The sequence below is a fragment of the Zeus faber genome, assembly GCF_960531495.2.
Source record: "Zeus faber genome assembly, chromosome: 22".
In the NCBI taxonomy this organism is placed as follows: Eukaryota; Metazoa; Chordata; class Actinopteri; order Zeiformes; family Zeidae; genus Zeus; species Zeus faber.
In genome coordinates, this window is record NC_137209.1 from 9,327,326 (window position 1) to 9,346,501 (window position 19,176).

General features: G+C 46.4%; 1 protein-coding gene across 1 annotated transcript in view; it reads left to right on the top strand.

Annotated features, from left to right (window-relative positions):
* Positions 1–19,176, top strand: part of LOC307246834 (ADAMTS-like protein 1) — a 113,690-nt gene that overhangs the window by 21,936 nt on the left and 72,578 nt on the right. Inside the window, exon 2 of the mRNA XM_080022863.1 lies at positions 14,542–14,664. Within this exon, the coding sequence (XP_079878989.1) occupies positions 14,542–14,664 (123 nt within the window). The remainder of the gene's footprint in view (positions 1–14,541; positions 14,665–19,176) is intronic.

Below are 19,176 nucleotides of genomic sequence, written 5' to 3' on the forward strand. Positions count from 1 at the left end.
AAAACAAAAAAAAAACCAACCCAATTACAGCTGCGAATTGAAGGTACAAAAGAGGTTCTCCAGGGGGGATTTTACTACACAAATATGTTCTAGCTTTTATCGTCGTAAATCACCCGTGGTCTCGGTAGCCACCCTTCTGATTGTACGGCGGTGTTTTGAATCAGGCGTGCGCGGAGGCGTGCGCGCGTACAGTTCGCTGAACCTGCTGCCCCTGCTCCATGTGCTCCGGTGTATTGTAATAGCTGCTACCCAGCTGTCAATTATAATCCCTCCTCAAATCATGATGATGAAGGCGGACAGCTGTTTGTGTATATACTGTGTGTGTGTGTGTGTGTGTGTGTGGGCGTTTTGGGGTGTGTGAGGGGTGTGAATCAAACCCAAAGCATTCCCAGCTTCCCTCTCAAATGAGGCCCGTATGTCCCTGTAGATTGTCTATTGTCAGGACCTGGACGTGTGTGTGTGTGTGTGTGTGTGTGTGTGTGTGTGTGTGTGTGTGTGTGTGTGTGTGTGTGTGTGTGTGTGTGTGTGTGTGTGTGTGTGTGTGTGTGTGTGTGTGTGTGTGTGTGTGTGGCGGGGGGGGGTCAAGAGGACTCACGCACATTAACACGCGCACGCTCACGTGCCGCCGCCACCGCCACGACGGTCACTTTACACCGCGGGGCGGGTACGACTTGTCGCGCGGCCTGTCACGCAGCTGCTCGCCACAGCGGTCCCTTTGGGCTTTTTTTTTTTTTTTTTGTCGGAGGGATTGTCGTGTTTGCTCTCGCACCGCGCCCAGCTTTACGCCGAATCCGACAAACGGCGGCAACTCACCGGAGGCCTCGCTCGTTTCTGCGGAAAAGTCGGAAACCCGCGGTTGGAAAAGCTCCGGCGTCCCGCGGTGCGGTTGTTTCTGCGTTTGATCGAGGGTCCGGAACGCATCGAAGACGTCCGACTCTGGCGACTGATTTCGTATCCGACGCCACAATCAGAAGCCGCTCCTATTGCCGATTTCGACAAGCTCGAGATATTGGAACTGGGTTTAAAACAAAGTAAATAAGGAATGTATATAGAATAATGACGTTATTAACCTTAACATCGGGTGTCACCATATTCACTATCAATAAACCCCTTTTTTATAGACAGAGCTCTCCCGTTTTCGCCGACATATTTGTGACGCATTTACCAAGATGGCCACTGGGTGGCGGGTTTGAGACAGTTTCACAGCTGGCTCCGTGTCAATAGGGTGGTTTTGGGCAGGTCGGGTTTGCGGTGGTTGGTTCAACGAACTGCAAATTAAATATAGTGATATATACATATAGCGAGCGTGGAGCTGTCGCGGTTATTACACAAACACCTGATGATTACATAAATAATACGAGTTGCGTTCCCAATGAACGTTTCGCAACTGCGTCCCTCCAAGTCTCAATATTCCGTTAGAACGGAAATGGTAGTGACGTTTGTCTTCCGAGATTGCTGCTCAGTTCTTTGGCGAGTCTGGCAGCTAATTCCTTTAGTCCCGGTCAATCTTTGCTGGGAATTCTGGGGGGGGGGGGGGGGGGGATTGTTAGCGTGGGGAATTTGAAAAACAAAATATTTCAAAACATCATATTTGTACAATGGAAAAGTGATTAGGCTTGGCGGTCGGCCATGTGCAGCTGAAGGTGGACCAGAAACCACAAGAATTGTTGCATTGTGTTCGCCCTCCCCCTTCAAATAAGAGCGTGCGCGTGCACACACACACACGCACACACGCACACCCCAAATGAGCGTTACACATCCTTACATAACCCCTACACACACACCGGGGCCCAGATGCAACACATGCTGGAACCAACTATAATAAATGGCCAAGGCCATCCATCATGTGGAGAGGCAGTGGTCAGAGAAACAAATGGCATTTTTGTCTTTTAGTGGGTGTGATGGAGGATCTAAACCGGGCGGATAACTGAAAGCAGAGCTTTTTATGTCAGAGCCCAGTCTCGGCTGCTCAGCTTCTTTTTTTTCTCCCACGCACTGCAAAGACAGCTTGGCCCTGAAAACATGGAAAACTACAAGGAAATAGTTTAAAATGTGACCCAGCAGTTTTTTTTTTCTTCTTTTCTCCCCCCTCCTTTGATATTAGTCATTTCTGTGGCCGTGTTGTGTTTTTCTTAAACTTGCTTTGATCGGAGGAGCTGAGCAGGTGACATAATACATTTGGTCCCTTTATTTGCGCGGCCGCCAAATGGGCCTATTAGTGAACTCCTGGTCTTTAATTTTCCCCCTGAAATAGATCCGGCTCCCTCCCCGAGGCTTTCTTCAAACAGTGAAATGTTTGTGTTGTTCCCAAATTGACGACATGCATGGGCAACAGCACGGCAACCGGCGATAAACAGAGCGGATTCCACAAATCCAGCAGGAATAAAGAAAAGGCTAATGTCGTCTCGAGATGGAGGAGCGTTTCGACATCGATGCTTGTAACCGACTCCCCCGGTAGTCATCGAAAAACGGCGGAAGAGGTGCGAGGTGTGAAGAAATGCTCTGTTTCCCGCCATCCTCCATGGGAGCAGCGTTTTTTTTTTTCTTGAAACTTTGAGCCACCGGTGCTAAACGAAGTTATTTGGCAGCGGACGCGATGCTGGTTACTGGAATAGATGTATTACAGCGGGGTGCGCCATAAAACCCTCCGATAATTCAGCGTTTCGAGCGCCAGCTCGGACTGCGATTGGTCGTGGGACCCTTTTTTTTTGGTCTTGTGTGCTTTACCCCTGTTTCATTCGGCAGTTGCTCCAACTCCACCGCCCCCAACTTCAGGTTGTCAGATATATTATGTGTATTATCTGTAGCATTCCAACCTGGCAACCCGTGTTCTCCGTCGAAGAGACCGCCTGATTTATCTGGAGAGACCCCGGGTAAACGGGGAGAGTGGGCGGGCGAGGTCCTTCGCCATTTTACCGTTACTCAGCGCCACGCACAGTCAGCGAGACGGCCGGACGCCGGGACCTTTTGGGACGCCGCGCTCAGGGCGGCTACTTTGAGACGCGTCTTCCATCTGAGCCGGGGGGACAAAGCAGAGGCAGAGAGGTCCCCCCCCCCCCCCCCCCCCCGGGCAGGAAGGACCGGCGTGTTTGGGGAAGCCACGCGGGAGCGCCGCGAGGCCGTGGGAACCCGGCGGTCCCGGTCCGGGGTCCTCGGTCCCGCGTTGGCGCGTTAGGAGTCCCGGAGGTCAGGTCGCGGCCGTGGGTTCCTTCCTTTTCAGCCCGCACTTTTAAAGAGATCCCCCCCCCCCCCCCCATTCGTCCCCGTCCTCATTTCCCGAACAATAACGGAACAAATAACTTCCTATGGTGAGATAGATCTGTCCCGCGGCGATTCCCTCCGGGTTCTAGTGGGAGCAAACTGGGACAAAGTTCATTCTTTCAGCTCCGAAAAGCACTTTAACATAATGGGACCTGGACCCCTATCAAATCTAACGCCACAGCAGCCTGTCTAGCAGAGCCAATTTGAGCTGTCAAGATGTGTAAAAAGCTGTTAAAAAGAGCTTTTTATCTGCGGGCTTTCCTCTGCCCGACCCACAACTGTTGGGCTAAAGAAGACGAAAAAAAGAACCCCACAGTTTCCCCTTTCAAAGTGGACAGATCAATTCACTTATAGGGTTTTTTTTTTTTCCCCTCCTCTTTTTTTTTTTTTTCCCTCTTCCCATCATTTAATCCAGCCTCAATGAACCAGAACACCCCAAAAATCTCTCAACTTCAATGGCAACTTAAATTTCAATTTGTATCGCAACCGACTGGATGACAAAACGTACATGCTGACTGTTCTATCCACTTTTTTTTTTATCTTTTGCTTAATTTTGAGGTGGTATCGGACAATACAGCCCATTTTTTTCACCTCGGTGCAGTTATTTTTGCCGTGGCTTCGGCGTATTCGCCCCGCTCCTTGATGCCTACAGTGGAATCACTGTCCGGGCCCTGTCATCGGGGAGGTATTCGCCGTGAGTAATGTGTGGGTCCGTTTCTTCTCTCAGCTTCAAGTGCGGGTGGACGGGGTCGGGGGGCGAGGGGGCACGCGGGAGGATGTGGCGGATTTTGTGAAACGCGCTTCACGCCAGGAAGGGCTCGAAGCGCCACCCGCACAGCCGGGCTTTTCGTTTTTTCCACCGGTTCGAGCCCAGAGGAGCGCAAAGGAAACGTCACACATGGCCAGATAAATTTTTTTTTATCCGTTTGTAGCTCTCAGATGTCATTCCCCCCCATCCCCCCGTATTTACTAGCCTTCTCTTCTATCTAACCCTGGAGCTTTGTAAACACTGAATCGGGGTGCGGGCGGGGCAATCGCGACGCTGAACAACGTGGTCACAATTGCCCTGCAGTCGGCCGAAGCAATTTTTCTCAATACTGGATCAATTACAAAGATTTGAATTTAAAAATTGGGTTGAGATTAGGGCTGAACCATTTGGGAAAATATTTTCTATTTATATTTTTTTAGACCAATATTGCGATTGCAGTTTAGTATGAGGTTTTTTTTATTTTTTATTTCCTTATCTTCTGTTTTATTCCCTAAACCCAAGCAATAATCATTCTCTAGTATGACCGACGTAACATTGAATACAGTCAACATATCAACCGCTGTTTCCTGCAGGCAAGGCCTACATGTTATGATGAAATGAGAGTAATTGATGCATGAATTGATGAATGAATAACATATCTTTATTAAGCTGTTGAATTCTAAAAAGAAAAAAACCTTCAATCACAGCGGAATATTGACTCATTGATCTAACTTCAAGCCTTGTAATTGAATCGTCCTTGAATCCGAAATGTAACATTCGACAAACATGCAGTGTTTCAGCGGAAATGTGTAATTTTTTTGATAAATATGTTGTGTGCATCCGTCCACATACACAGAGCGCCGCTGTGTGCTCGGGTACAGCCTTATGCATTCAATTAAAAGAAAAAAAAGAGGAAAAAAGTCAATACAAACAGATGCACTGCTACAGCTACAAAATGCCCCAGAAGTTCAAGATGAGACGCCATCTCCGATGGGGATGTTAATAATTCACTGTTTAACCGTTAACTGACAATAAGAATTATGACCGATTAAACCTATCAGTTAAACAATTAAAAGAGTATATTACCAAAAAAAAAAAAAAAGTAATTCATCTTGCATGGTAAAACAAATACAGGCTATGCAATCTATTTCTTAAATACAACTCAAGGGGTATCTGGGCTGTGTTCACCTGATCACCCCAAATAATAAAATAATATATTTATATATATATATTTTTTTTTTTGTATTAAATTTTTTTGCTGATGAGTAACAGGAGGATATGAAAATTAAAGACAATTGTCGACATTGTTTAGTTGTCATCGTTGACCGCTTCCATGCTGCGTACAAGGGCTTGTGGAAAAACAAAACTTTTCAGTTGCTCCGCTCGTCACTGGGAGGGACAGTCCATTAAACACATCGGGGGATTTCTTTTGTGGGTGTCCGATTATTATCAAGGGCTGTACCGGAATATTCGACTTTTGGTCGCGCATGGGAAGAGTTATGCCGTGCGTCGTCCCTCCAAATAAAACAACTAAAAACAACTAAAAAAATCGTAATTAGCATCCCTAATCTCCGAGTATTTACTTTAGGTTCAGTTCAGGTACTGTTGGCTGGGCTCCCGTACAGTCTCGGTGATACGGCGTCTGCGGTGGAGCACGCTGTGCATCGTATTAAGGTAAGCCCTCCAGCGGCGTTTTTTTCCGGGGGCGGGGGGGTCTTGCGTTTCAGCCCTGGCCTCCGTCCGTCGCCGCTAAGCTGTCACAGCTTGTTTCGGGGCCTCATTAAAAAGCCTCCGCATTAAATATAATAGCAGTCGTTACCTGAGCGCAGAGACCGCGCCGCGTCTGCTGCACAGATTAGCGTCGCGGCCTCGACTGTTGTGATATTAAGACGACTGGACTGCCTCTGTCGGGCCCCCGGCCGGAGATTTATCATCCTCATCTGTTTGGTGGGCGAAGAGCATCGGTACGAGCCACGCACCCCAAAAATTGGGGTGCGGACCTTTGGTAAATACTGTAAATACTGTCGGCAAGGGAACCCCTTCAATATCTTTCTTATGTACTCATAAGAAAGATATTGAAGGGGTTCCCTTGCCGATGTTGCCATATTATTTCTATACGAGCCTTCCAGAAGGGATCAAACTCGCTGATAACTTTGAGGACTCGAGAAATCCCCATCATCCAAGAGTCATTCGAGGGTGATAGAGATGGATGGATGGACAGATGGATGTAAAGTGAAAACGATAAATAAAAACACACTGTTTTTATTTGCTTTCTTTTAAAAAATATCCTCCTGAGCTGAGCTGCAGAGCACGAGCCTCAGCGTAATGGTATGGCCCACTTTAGGGGTGTCTGAAATCGTATTACAAGATTCTTCCCGGCATGAATATGGGAAATATATTGTAATGTTTATGGTTACTTGTAAGAAGGATACAATTTATAATAATAATAATAATAATAATAATTAATAATAAAAATTAAATAAGACTCAAAAAGATAATACAAAGCGAGGGTACAAAATAGAAGGGAATAGAGTTATGTATATTGGATAGGCTATTTGTATATACAGATATGTATATACATATCTGTATATACAATTTGTATATATAATTAGTTTTTTCTTGTTTTTTTGTTAAGGCTCATATTATAATACAAATGTACAGCAAATGTTGTTTTTACAGTTTGTACAGTTCAGATTCTTCCTGCGGTCGTCCCATGTCCCACTTCCACAATGCACCTGTACAGGCACGTGCACGAAGCTGGGGGGGTCCATGTGCCTTTTATTATTTTTTTTAAGCACCTGCCCCTATTCACATCTGCATGGGCCTGCACCTGAAAAAGGAAAGACAAGTCCAGTCAAAACTGCTTCATGAAGCATTTCTGCTCTCGCCCTGAGCACTGCACTTGCCGAGGTTTTATCAACTTCCTCGTCTTGCTTCAGATGCAGTAAAAAAATGTTTTTGTGGCTCAGCCAAGGCTAATTAGGAGTTATCGTCTGAGAGGCGTTGTTTGTTGTTGCCCAACGCCCCACTATCCTGCGGTCAGTGCTCCCGTCGGGTCTTTCATTGCTGTCAATAAAATTGCGTTAAAGTGGCACCAATTGTCACATTTGCGTCAGCTACGGTTCCTCTTCAATTAGGCCGGAAAAGTCTTTCATTCACTTTAAAACTTTAAAAAGGTTGAACTTTTTTTTTTTTTTTTAGCAGTGGATCGGAGTACCCGCTGCAGTACTCCAAAGTACCCCTATTTGAGAAACACTGTCCTAGTATGTTCCACGTGCATGGACATAACAAGGACATAATACATTGACATCTTTAAAAAGCACTGATATTCAGATGCAAGGAAAATGTGGTACAAGCACGGTGCAACATGGTGAAAAACCTGCAAAGGAAGCATATTGAACTGGAGCCTCATACCATTCGTCTTTGGTTCCCGTTCGGCAAGTCTTCAAAAGCGGTGCTGGAGCAACTATGTTTGCATGTGAACGGTAGATGAACTCCCAGTCGCTGACGGGTGTCGGCCGTGCCTCCGCGGCCAGCAGCCCGGCGAGCTTCCTGCTGCCACTCCTCACCAGCGACAGGTTGGGAGGTAACCAGTCCCTAGACTTCCTCCGCTGCAAACACGGGTGTTGCGGGACAACCGCCTTGGTTAGAGTCGCCTCCGCGGGTCGTGCGGGTAAATCCTTAGGTTCCTCTGCCATGTTTCCTCACTGGCATGGCAGTGATTCCAAAAAGCCTTCGATGCGCCCTGCGCTGTGCCTGAGTGGTGGTGTGTGTTGTTGCTGTCCTTGCCCTGCTGAGGAAGCAAACACAATCTGATTCGTCCTCGGTCCGGCGCTCAACTTTGCCTCCCTTGTCAATAAGGATGTTGCCAACAGCACACGGAGATTTTTATCTCACGAGCCCGTGATAAACCTGGCTTGCATTCTGAACAAGTTGCTTCAGACAGGAAGAAGGAGTGGCGCTCACCTGTGTCATGAGAAATAAAGGTGACGCAATGCGCCGCCTTAAAACACACTTTTTGCTCTTGACTCTCAACCTATTGGTAGATCATAACACGGTCCTTTCCCTATGCATGTGGGAGAAAAGAAATCACCATCTGCCCAGGTTAAACTAACTAATTTGGTCCATTGGTTTTTGAGGTCGTCGATCATCTCAGCTTTGAGGACCCAGCCCCCCCCAAGATGAATGTGAAGATGAGCTCACGCCTTTCAACCCATGAAACCCTACCATTTGCCCGGGTCGTACAGTTGAAAACATCTACAGTATATCCACCGGGGGCATTCATGTGGTGTAGAGAGCGTCCTGCACCTCCTGCACCTTATGATAACTCCTCCGGAGATTGTCCGGTAATCATTTTGAGCCCTTAGAAAAGGTTGTGATGACAAGGCCAGAGCCGGGAGGAAAAATTGCTCATTAAAGGTTTTACTGCTCTCTTCCGACGGCAGTGTACAAAGGTGCAGGAGTTTGAAGAGGGCTAAAGTCCGGCTCCAACTTTCAAGAGGAACTGTGCAAGAGGAACTTGGCTCGCACAAGGCGGGGAGAAGGCATGGTACATCTTCAGAGGAGGAAGGAAGCTTGAACGGAAAGACAACTAAATAATCCATCAGGAATCAGAGAATGTGTTGAAAGTGGGGGTTGGTTTTTTTGGGGGTCATTTATCTCTCCCATAACACTTAGTCACGGGCTGCTGCAGCGCAGGTATCCCACGGGTCAGTCTGCAGCGAAAATTGTAACCAGGAGTGTTCTCCCTCTCTCTCTCTCTCTCTCTCTCTCTCTCTCTCTCTCTCTCTCTCGCTCTCTCTTTTGCACTGAAGGGTGTCTCGTTGCCTCCACCGAGCCAAGACCCTGTCACGGCCCTTATGAGTTTTACCTTTTATTGGTGCCGAGATCCTCCAGTAGCCTAGGGCTTTGGTCTGTAATGAGCAAATATTGAGGTAGGCCGTTGAAAAATCCCACGTTTCCTCAACGGGAAAATATTCCCATGGATCGATGTGTGGGGGCGGGGAACTGATATGGCAAAGAAAACGTTCAGGCAGGGTACAGGGCTCCTCAATATCCTAAGAGGAGTAATCCACTGGATGGGGAAAAGAACACCATAATGTTATCCTCATCCAATCCAATGTGTCCTCGATGGAAGTCCGCCTAGACCCCCTCTTTTTAAAGTGGATTAAAATATCCCTCGCCTCTTAGGTTTCACCGAGACAGGAGCCTGTCTTGAGAAAGGGTGTCCTTATCTAAACATCGGTCGGGACCTTATTAATCAAAGCCAGTGCCGCCGCCAAACATAGGGGTTTTGGCCCCGTCGTACCGCGGACGAAGTCACTTACTTTTAACAGTTTCCACCCAAACATCGGGCGCTGGCACCACGTTCAGGAAAACCCAATTATAATATCGGGTTGGTGTTATTCCTGTTGATTATGTGCTTTGAGGACCCGCTTTGCCCCCCGCCCACCCCCAAAATCCACTTCCTCTCCCCTAACCCATTTAGCACATGCGCTTTGAATCTCGGGTTGCCAAGTCAAGTTGAGATTATGAATCAAGTAGCCTGGTGTACTTTCTTGTCACTATGACCCCGTCCCCCAGCAATACACATAAATACACTGGATACGCACTTCACTGGAAGTTTTGGAATTCCAGGAGGATGGATCATGTTTATTTTTCAGAAATGAACAAAAACACGTCATTGAATAAGGTGTGGCAGTGTTGGCCTCAACACTGAATAGCCCTGTAAGGGGTGAGAACCTCCTGTTTAACGGAGTAATGTAAATTTAGACACTGGTGGTTTTTTGAAGTGAACGTGTCCTCAAAAGGAGGATGTTTCCAGTGCCGGTACTCCTTCCTTCCTTCCTTACTTCCTTTTTTTTTTTTTTACAAGCGAACATAACCCAGAACTTCTTTGGAAGTCGAAGGCGTCCGGACCCGTGCCAGACCCTAATGGCTCGGCCTGGTGGGGGTGGGGGTTGGTTAGGATGCTTGACGTTGGCCCACGAAACGACGAGCGTGTTTTCATAGGGAAACAAGTTTGATAGATCCCCCTTTTTTTTAAGGCTCCAATGAGAGAGAGGGAGAGTTTGGCTGTCATGCACCATTAGCCTTTCAGGTTGGGGGGGGGGTTCTGAGTTTGAACGCTCAAGCAGGTGGTTCCAAAATGTTGTCCAGCCAATTTGTCATCAGGACACCAGAGGTATTTGAGGAAATAAATGAAGAAAAAAAGACAAAAGTTTAGAGGGTGGATGCGTCGAGAATGATAATGTATGAGTTCAGTTTTTGAAACACGGACGATGCTTATGCTTTAAAGGTTCCATATTATGCTCCTTTACAAAAAGTAAATATAGATCTCTGAGGTCCCCAAAACATGTCTTTGGAGTTTTTTTTGCTGAAAATACCACTCAGATTATGCATTCTAGCCATTTTAACATGCCTTTACACCCCTCTTGTTCTCGACAGGCTGTTTCTCTGTGTGTGTCGCTTTAAATGCACATGAGCTGCTGCTCCCCAAACACCACTCCGGAACTGTTTGTGGCTTACGCATGGGACATTTTTTTTGTTTCATTCCATTAGGAAACGGAGGAAAATAAAAAATACATAAAATAAATACATCAACGATAAAAACGCTGTTTTTACTGGTTTTGTTTGGAGAAAAGCGCGGCGGATCGCGCGGTGCAGCCTACTGTCAACGTTACCGCCAACCCCCCCCCCCCCCCTTTTTTTCTGTTTTTAAGAAAGGTTAATACGGGAGATTTACGGGGAAATATTTCAACGGGAGGACAGTGGAAGAGAAGGGTAAAATATGGGAGAATCCAGGGAAAAATGGGAGGGTTGACAGGTATGCCTCAAAAACAGTAAAAGAAACACACAGCTCATTTTTTATTTATTTAAATACTAACATTTCCATCCTCTGCAGCTTTGTCACAGACAGTTGGTATTAATTCCTCTTTCTTTTAAAAGATTTGTGCTGGTCTGTGCAGACAACAACAGAGCAGTTCCCATGCTTAGCTCTTAGCTTCGACATATTTCTAGCGGTTCCAGTAAATGAGATAGGGGGGCGGCCTCGTTCTAACGAGTCCCCACTTGACGTAGTAGGAGGCGGCAAATCTTTTAATTGTCACACAGCACACCACACACACATGCTTTGGATGGTGGCCGGTGAAATGAGGCCTCTGCATTTGACCCATCCTTGGCTTGTCCTTCCTCCGGGGGGGCAGCCAGGAGCAGTGGGCAGCATTCGTGGACGCACCCAGGGACCTGGTGACGAGTGTCCATCGCTGGTCAGACGATGATGTGTGCATGTTTTTGGTGGTGGTCCATACTGACGTTAGGTGGAGGAAACCCCATGTGAGCACAGGGAGACATGCAAACTCCACACAGAAAGGCTCCCATTTGGGAGATAACCCGCCCGGAGCACGGTGCCAACAGCGTCCCAGGCAGGAATCGAACTCAGGACCTTCTTGCTGTGAGGCAGCACTGCAATGCACTGTGCCACCAAGACACAGTCTGCATGGCTCGTTGAACCGCATGTTTTCTGAAACAAGACAGCTCATAAAAACTGCCTGGGTCGTCTTATTTCACAGTGCGTGTGTTAGTCGGCCCTTCAGATCGCGAGTTTTACGGTGGGCGTGTTCCCGGTTTACTTTTTAATTCTCGGATGGACGTGCGTTGGGCTCGGCGCCCCGGCTTGCGGTTTGCGAAACGTTTTAATTTGAAGCGTCACTGACGCCGAGGACGTGCGCTGATGCAATAGTGGTGATGTCAGTGCGCGTAGATGCTGTGAATCAGAGCGTCCCGTATGGCAGTTAAGGCTTTTTTCCACTTAGTTTGGTCTCAGAATGCTTCTGCATGTCATGTTTATGGTAAGAAAAACAATAAATTGAAACACATTGAGGGAAAAAATATATATTCCCATAAAAAATATATATTTCCCGGAGAAATAAAGCAATATGCTTGTAAAGCATTTTACAGTTTTCATTTTGCTTTAAGTGGTTCATCTCTTCATCTTAACTTTCATCCACTTGTTGCTTAACGGAGCACTGCGTCTCTAGCTGTTTACACCGTGAGTAAGCAACCTAATATTTCCATAAAATTACAAATTAAAAACATTTCCTCAGCAACTGATAAAACAGAATGATAATTCACATTAATAGTGATAAACAAAGGATAATGTTCTACGTTTAAGTGGTACCAAATCTTAAATGCGCTCTGAGGGTTACTCAGGGTAAACAGATGAAATGACACAGGATCTCCTCCCTGGAAGATTTCCACAAGTCAGGCTTGAAAATCAGCTTGTGAGGGTGGCTCCAAACATGGCGCAACTTTGGTCCGATCACACCTTACACGACTGCTGCTGTCACGCTGGGTGCCATTCCCGATGAACCTGAATTTCCTCCGAGACGGCGCCGCAACGGTTGCCTTTCACCCTAGTCAGGTTGCACAACACGGGGGAATTACCACGGATTGTCACCCCACCACGCCACGTCTGACGGATCGGGTCCAGAAAAAAGTTCCTGTATTTGAAAGCATTAAACTTATAAGCAAAAAAATGGAAAAATAAGCAAATAAACACACAAAGAACTTTTTAATGGATAAGAAAAATATAGAAGACAATATTAAATAAAAATAATTTTTTTCGAGTTCCAGTGAACGCATCATCACACTGGAAACAAATTTGTTTTCTGAGTTTCGCATGAATGCAGCGTCGCTTCCTGTTTGGAAAGCCGTGTCCGTGTCTAAACGACAGTGTAAACAAACATGGATGGATGCTTATTTTGGTGAGTCACTTAAAAGTAGTGTAAAACTGAGAAGTACAAGATAAATAATCAACTTTTTTTTTTTTTTTTTTTGTCTATTTTACTTATTTAAAAATTGGGACACGCCGGCTGCATAACTGCAGATCCCGACGCGGTGAAAAAACATTGGTTCAACCAAGGCGTGTTATCGCTTCGCTCCTCCAACTTCCCAACACAAGGAAGGAAGGAACAATGACTCTCTCACGAGAAAGCCATTCAGTTGAAAGTGTCAATCAATTAAAACACAGTCCAATGAAATCCAACGAAACAAGCGAGCGATTGGATTGAATCGACCTCGCGTGAAGGAAGACGTCGTCAATCTCGCTCGACGCCCGGTCGTCCCCAACGCCGTCCCCGACGGGGCCTGGAGCCGCCAGTTGAGCTTCATTCGCTCAGATTTGATTAATCGTCCTGAAGCGTCTCCTCTCGGGGGCCCTTTTCCCACAGTTGTTCGGTGTGTGTTTCACTGCAGTTGCCTAGCAGCGAATTATCCCCCCCCCCCTAAAATCAGGTTGAATCAGCCCCCCACCTCCCCCCCAGAAGCCGCCCTCGAACCCCGCCGTCCCCTGCTCTCTCTCACTGTCAGCTCCGACTTGGCAGAAGCCCCAGAGCAAGGCAGTTGACCCGGGTCATGGTGGGGTGTTTATGACCCAGGCAGAGCAGCTGGGGGGACCTCCCTGTGTGTGTGTGTGTGTGTGCGTGTGTGCGTGTGTGTGTGTGTGTGTGTGTGTGCGTGCGTGTGTGTGAGGGCCCCGCTGTGCTGCTAACGGACCCCATCCCAGTTGCCCTTAGCACCTCTCCCTGACCCTGACACCCCCCTCCCGCTTCCACCACCACCTCCATCATGCCTCCTGATATCAGATGTATTATGTTTTGAATTCCACAGCGCCACACTACCGCTATATACTATTATTATTATTTTTTTTTTGGTGCGGGGGAATTTTAATGGAGAACAATAGCCAAAGATGACAACCACGAAAGTGTATCGCTTAAAGTGGCAATCCATAAAATGGTCTGCGGTGGGTGGATTACACTATAGAATTCCCAGAATGCCATTCGAAACTGTAACGTCGAGGGGAAATTTTTTTGGGGGGGGAATATTCATCCATATTGACAGTTTACCGATCAAAAATAGCTATCAAACCATATCGAATTCTACTATCCAAACCTTACAATTCACCACAGCTGCCTTTCACTTCTTGTGTGGCTGAGCCCGCCACCAACAATGGAAACAGCGAACCCTGTATGCAGGAGCACATGCATAACAGAAATACACCGAATGGCTTTTTTTACAAAGCATTATAAAAACAGGAAAAAATAATCTCACGGATAACCACTTTAAGTAAATCATGATTAACAGAAATCTCATTTTCAATGCATTCAATGGAAACCATTCCATCAATACTAAGGGGACGAGAAATGCATCTGTATAATTGCTTCCTGTGTATCTTTTATTCATTGTCTGTGTATTTTTTTATACATTTTTCTATTTCTGTTTTGTATTTTTCGGCTCTTTGTGTATATTTGGCAATTTGTATATAAATTAAAGTAAAAGTATTCAATTTTTTATTGTATTTTATTTTATTGTGTTTTTAATGTATTTTTTCTCAGACTTATTCCTTGTACACGTAAACGCCCCTGGTGGAATAAACAAATTAGGACACTGACTCTGAAATGACCGTCGCTCACAGGGCACAACACATTTTAATGCTTCTATTCAGGATTTTGGATCTTTTGTCCGTTTTCCAGGTCGGCGCCTGGGCCAACGATGGGGAGGCGGTGTTCATCCCGGAGTTCACCCTGATCCGTCGCGACCACCTGCCCGAGGACTTCCTGCACGACGGCCACGGCGTCCAAAAACCGGAGGACCCGGTAATGCCCGATTCACGAAATTTGTTTCGTGTTGGGTTTGTTTTCTCTTGATCTGGAGGAAATAGGCGAGTCACCGACTCTGCGTTTTATTCACGCAGCCGACGCGACACACAAAGGGACAATAAGGACACATGAATGATGACATCGGGACGCTGGGAGTAGAGGCGTGTCTGACAGGGCAGATCTGGCTTGATGTGAAACAGGACATTGCATGCGAACGCACGCACGCACACTCTCTCTCACACACACACACAAAGCACACACAAAGCACATCACAGGGCGGGACAGGCTCAACAATGAGGCGACTTCAGCCCAGAAAGTAATCAGTCAGGGAGCTGTCTTATCTAATGTGTGTGTGTGTGTGTGTGTGTGTGTGTGTGTGTGTGTGTGTGTGTGTGTGTGTGTGTGTGTGTGTGTGTGTGTGTGTGTGTGTGTGTGTGTGTGTGTGTGTGTGTGTGTGTGTGTGTGTGTTGGCGGACGAAAAGGTTCGACTCTTTTCCTGCGATTCGGTTCCTGGCGACTCGGCCCGGTGAAAAGAGTCGTTTCCATTTTTCCAACCCTTCGTTCTTTTGGTGAACGATGGACAAGGGGCAGAAAAGTCGGTTCAGCGCTGATGGATGCGGAGCTCTCGCAAAAAAAATGGAATGAAACGTGTGAATCAGTTCCATTCAATAATGATTGTGCCCTTGGGCTTTAACTCAGTCCCCAGTTATTATTTTCAGTTCGAAGTTAGTTGCCTTGGAATGACTGGGAAGTGACTCCTAACGTCCCAGTCATTTAAAAGATTTGTTTGCTACGAACGAATCGTTCAAGAGTCTTTCATCACTACTGTGTGTGTGTGTGTGTGTGTGTGTGTGCGTGTGCGTGTGCGTGTGGGAGTGATTGGGCGGATTCGTCTTCATTACAGCGGGTCTATCCATCTGGGTCTCCCACTGCATCACTCACACTCGTCTTATTGCGAACTATGAAGATGTGTTGAAGTGTTTGGGTGGCGTGGCGCTGGTGTTCCCTTGGAGACGGAGACTCGGCCATGGAGGCTAACATGCGACACTGTTTTTTTTTTTTGTCCGTTGAAGAGTACTATTACGCCTATTGTATTCTGTATTATTCTATGATAGTATATGTTGTACCCAAATAAGCACGAGTCTCTGATCAATCCCGTTAAATTGAATGTGTCATCGGTCACAGATCCAATGAAATACTCAATTACCGAATTGAGCAGATAGATTTAAATAAAATAAAAGAAATACAATGTGATAAGCTATTGAGCATTTTACCATGATATCGAGGTGACTATGTGTTGCACAAAATAGACGATCACTTCTTGAATTCATTGTCATTTCAAAAATTAATCAAATCATTCCCTCGATGGCTCGTCTCATTGGATTTCATTGGATCGGGATTTAACTGATGATTCTTTATTTATACTGGCTTTTTGATCAAAAGAGTCATCATTTAGTTCCGGTGGCATTTTAAAGGACGGGCCGGTTACTACTCCATTCATTCATTTTTTGGAATTCGACGCAGTTCTTCCTCGGTTTTCTTTGCTTCTTTGTCGCCGCTGGCAAAAGACCCCGCGCGCCATACGAACCCTTCTCAACGGCTGTATTATCCTTTTGAGAGACTTTTGATTCATCGTCCTTAAAAAGTAGCGCGAACCGCACCTGTCAGATTGTATTTTCAAGCTGGAGAGAGACAAGTTCAAGAAAATGTCCAGTCCCCTGATACACCAACCCCAACCCTCACCCTCAGCCAGAGCTGCACGAATACATGAATACATTACGCCCGCCGTAGAATGTGCGATCCGGACGAGCGCGGATAAGGTTACACCACGACCCTGAACCGGACCGAGCGGACGAGATTTTCTGGAAATTGGAGTCGCAGAAAACTTTCGAGTCGGGCTTTTTTATCTGAGGGGGGGGGGGGACGTGCTTTCTCACACGCCTCCCTCGAAACAAGGACCTCGTACAGCCTCAGAAATACCTCCGCTTCTGGCTCCTCTGGCAACGTAGTCATTCAAATTTTTTTTTTTTTCCTCCCTTCCAAAACGTGGGCCCCAGCGCCGCGTCGGATCCCAATTCGGTTCGATATTCCGCCGGCGTCGGCGGGGCCAAGACAAACACGGCTCAATTAGCCAGCGCGCGGGGAGGTGATATTTAGCCTCCAAAGTGTGTTTGCTCGCTCCGTAATCTTCCATCAGTATGTGTGTCAGGGTCGGTTATTCGCGAATAAACGTGAAGTGGGACCCCACCTCCGGGCCCGGGAGGGAGAGATGAATTGAGCAGAACTGTTCTCCTTCTAAATGGAAACGTTTGGGTTGGCACACTCGCTCCACGCTACCGTGACGGGGTTTTGGGGCGGGGGGCCGACTTCGGCACCCTCCCAACGCGGTGTATCAACCTCAACTGCGTGTGCTCGAGTCAGTCTATTAGCTGGAGTTTACTCAGTGTCGTGGATTTTTATTTACAGAAGAAAATACTTGAATTCACAAATTCACTTGTCAAGATTCGTTAGTTATGCAAGTTATTAAAGTGGTAATCCAAAAGGTCTCGCTTGTGTTAGGTCGCTACAAGTCCCGGAATAAATGAGCTCCAGGACGTTCACCTTCTTTTCTCCAAAGTTTGCCTTTTTTTTTTGTCTTGGTCACATGGAGTAGTAGGGATATTTTATTACATTTTTTTGTGAATTTTCATCCACATTACCAAATTCGCCACAGTTTTTTGCATTCTTGTTGATATTGGCGAAGGCGGCGGACCCCACCAACAACAGTGAAATCAGCATATGGAGGAGGGCATGGGTATATTTGCATAACGCAAATATATTCAATGGCTGTTTCTTATGAAGTGCTTGTTAAAAAATAGGTATCAAAATATGGGATTCTTTTTTCTTTTTTGTCTCACGGATTACCACTTTAATTGGATTCAAGTTTCAAGATTCAAGAGGTTTATTTGTCACATACATATACATACTTTCATACATATATGCGGTGAAATGTCTTTGCAACGCACCCAGAGATTATGCACAATAGTTACTAAACCGAACATAATATCTAACCTTATTCCTACCTCGCTAACTACTGTAACTGAAACTTACTGATTCCTAAAACATAATGCAGTTACTGAATAGAATAATTAAAATAAAATAGAATAAAATAAGACTCAAAACGATGATACAGAGTGGGGGTACAAAATAGAAGTAAAGGGAATAGAGGTATGTATATGGGATTGGCTATTTGTATATACATATAGATATGTGCAGTAAAGTACATTAGAATAAAGTGAGTATGGAGATATACAGTACAGTATACAACAGTATAACACAGCAATACAGTAACAATTACATTACTTAATTTAAAAAATTAAGTAACAATAACAATAAATTAAATAAAAATAATTCATTTATAATTCAAGTAATCAAAGCCTACGACAATACAAACACGCTTTTCTTTGCACTTTGCAATGTTAAGTCTCACCTTGTTTTATTCCAAATGGGTCAAATAATGACTTGAGCAGAGTTGCATTTCTTCAGTTCCACACCTTGATCAGTCTGTCGCTGTGTAACCCTCTTTCCGTGGTCCAGAGTGGGACCTGAACCCCGAGTCGGTAGAGACAGGTGGCAGCTGATGGCAGCTGATGCCCCCAACCCCCGGGGACGCAGAAGAGAGAGATGGAAAAAAAAAAAATGGGTGAAAGGAAAGAAGACGGCGAGAGAGCGTAATCTTAAAAAAACCTCGGTTAATTGGCAGTTGACGATAAAAATAAACCTAAATGCAACGAGTGTCACACGTACAAAGGGAGGCCTGACGACTATGGGATGTGACAGTTAATCGGTCGGTGGGGATCGTCGGTAATGACCGGAGGTTTGGACTCTTCCACCCCCACCTCTCCAGCGGTGGTCCCGACTGTTATTTATTTTCCTCCTGTAACTCCTTTTCCACCGGCCTCTCCGTCTCGCCGCCCGTTTCTCCGTCTTTTCCTTCCACCCACTCCGACTAATAATAATGCGCAATCCTGTTCTCCCTCGGGCTGCTCACCCTGCGACCCCTGACCTCTGGTGTCGACACGTCTGGCGACCTCCAGCTCGCTCCGTCACAGCGGGCATTGCGCCGGTTGCGGTGGTGGTACCGATGGGTTGCTTGGATGTTCAGATTAAAGCCACAGACCAGGAAGTCTCTGGCCCCGCCCGCCCGAGGTCCCAGACACCCCGCCCCAACCCCCAGATCACCTCTCTACCGGGACCCTCTTCAAGGTTTGCAGGATTGATGTTTTGGCAAAGTGTGGTTCTAGGGCCAAAATGGCCCAGGTTGAGACTGTTAAAACGGTACTTGACGGTACTGCCTCCCTGTGCCCTAGCGACCGCAATAGTGATGCAAGATTCGCCGACGATCCGTTCCTCCCAAACACATTATTTTAATGACTCGGCTGTCAGGAGTCACTCTGGCAAAAGATATGTTTGGGTTTTTTTTTTCCCGGTTCCATGGACACTCCTTATCTGCAGCCCGGCACAGAGGCC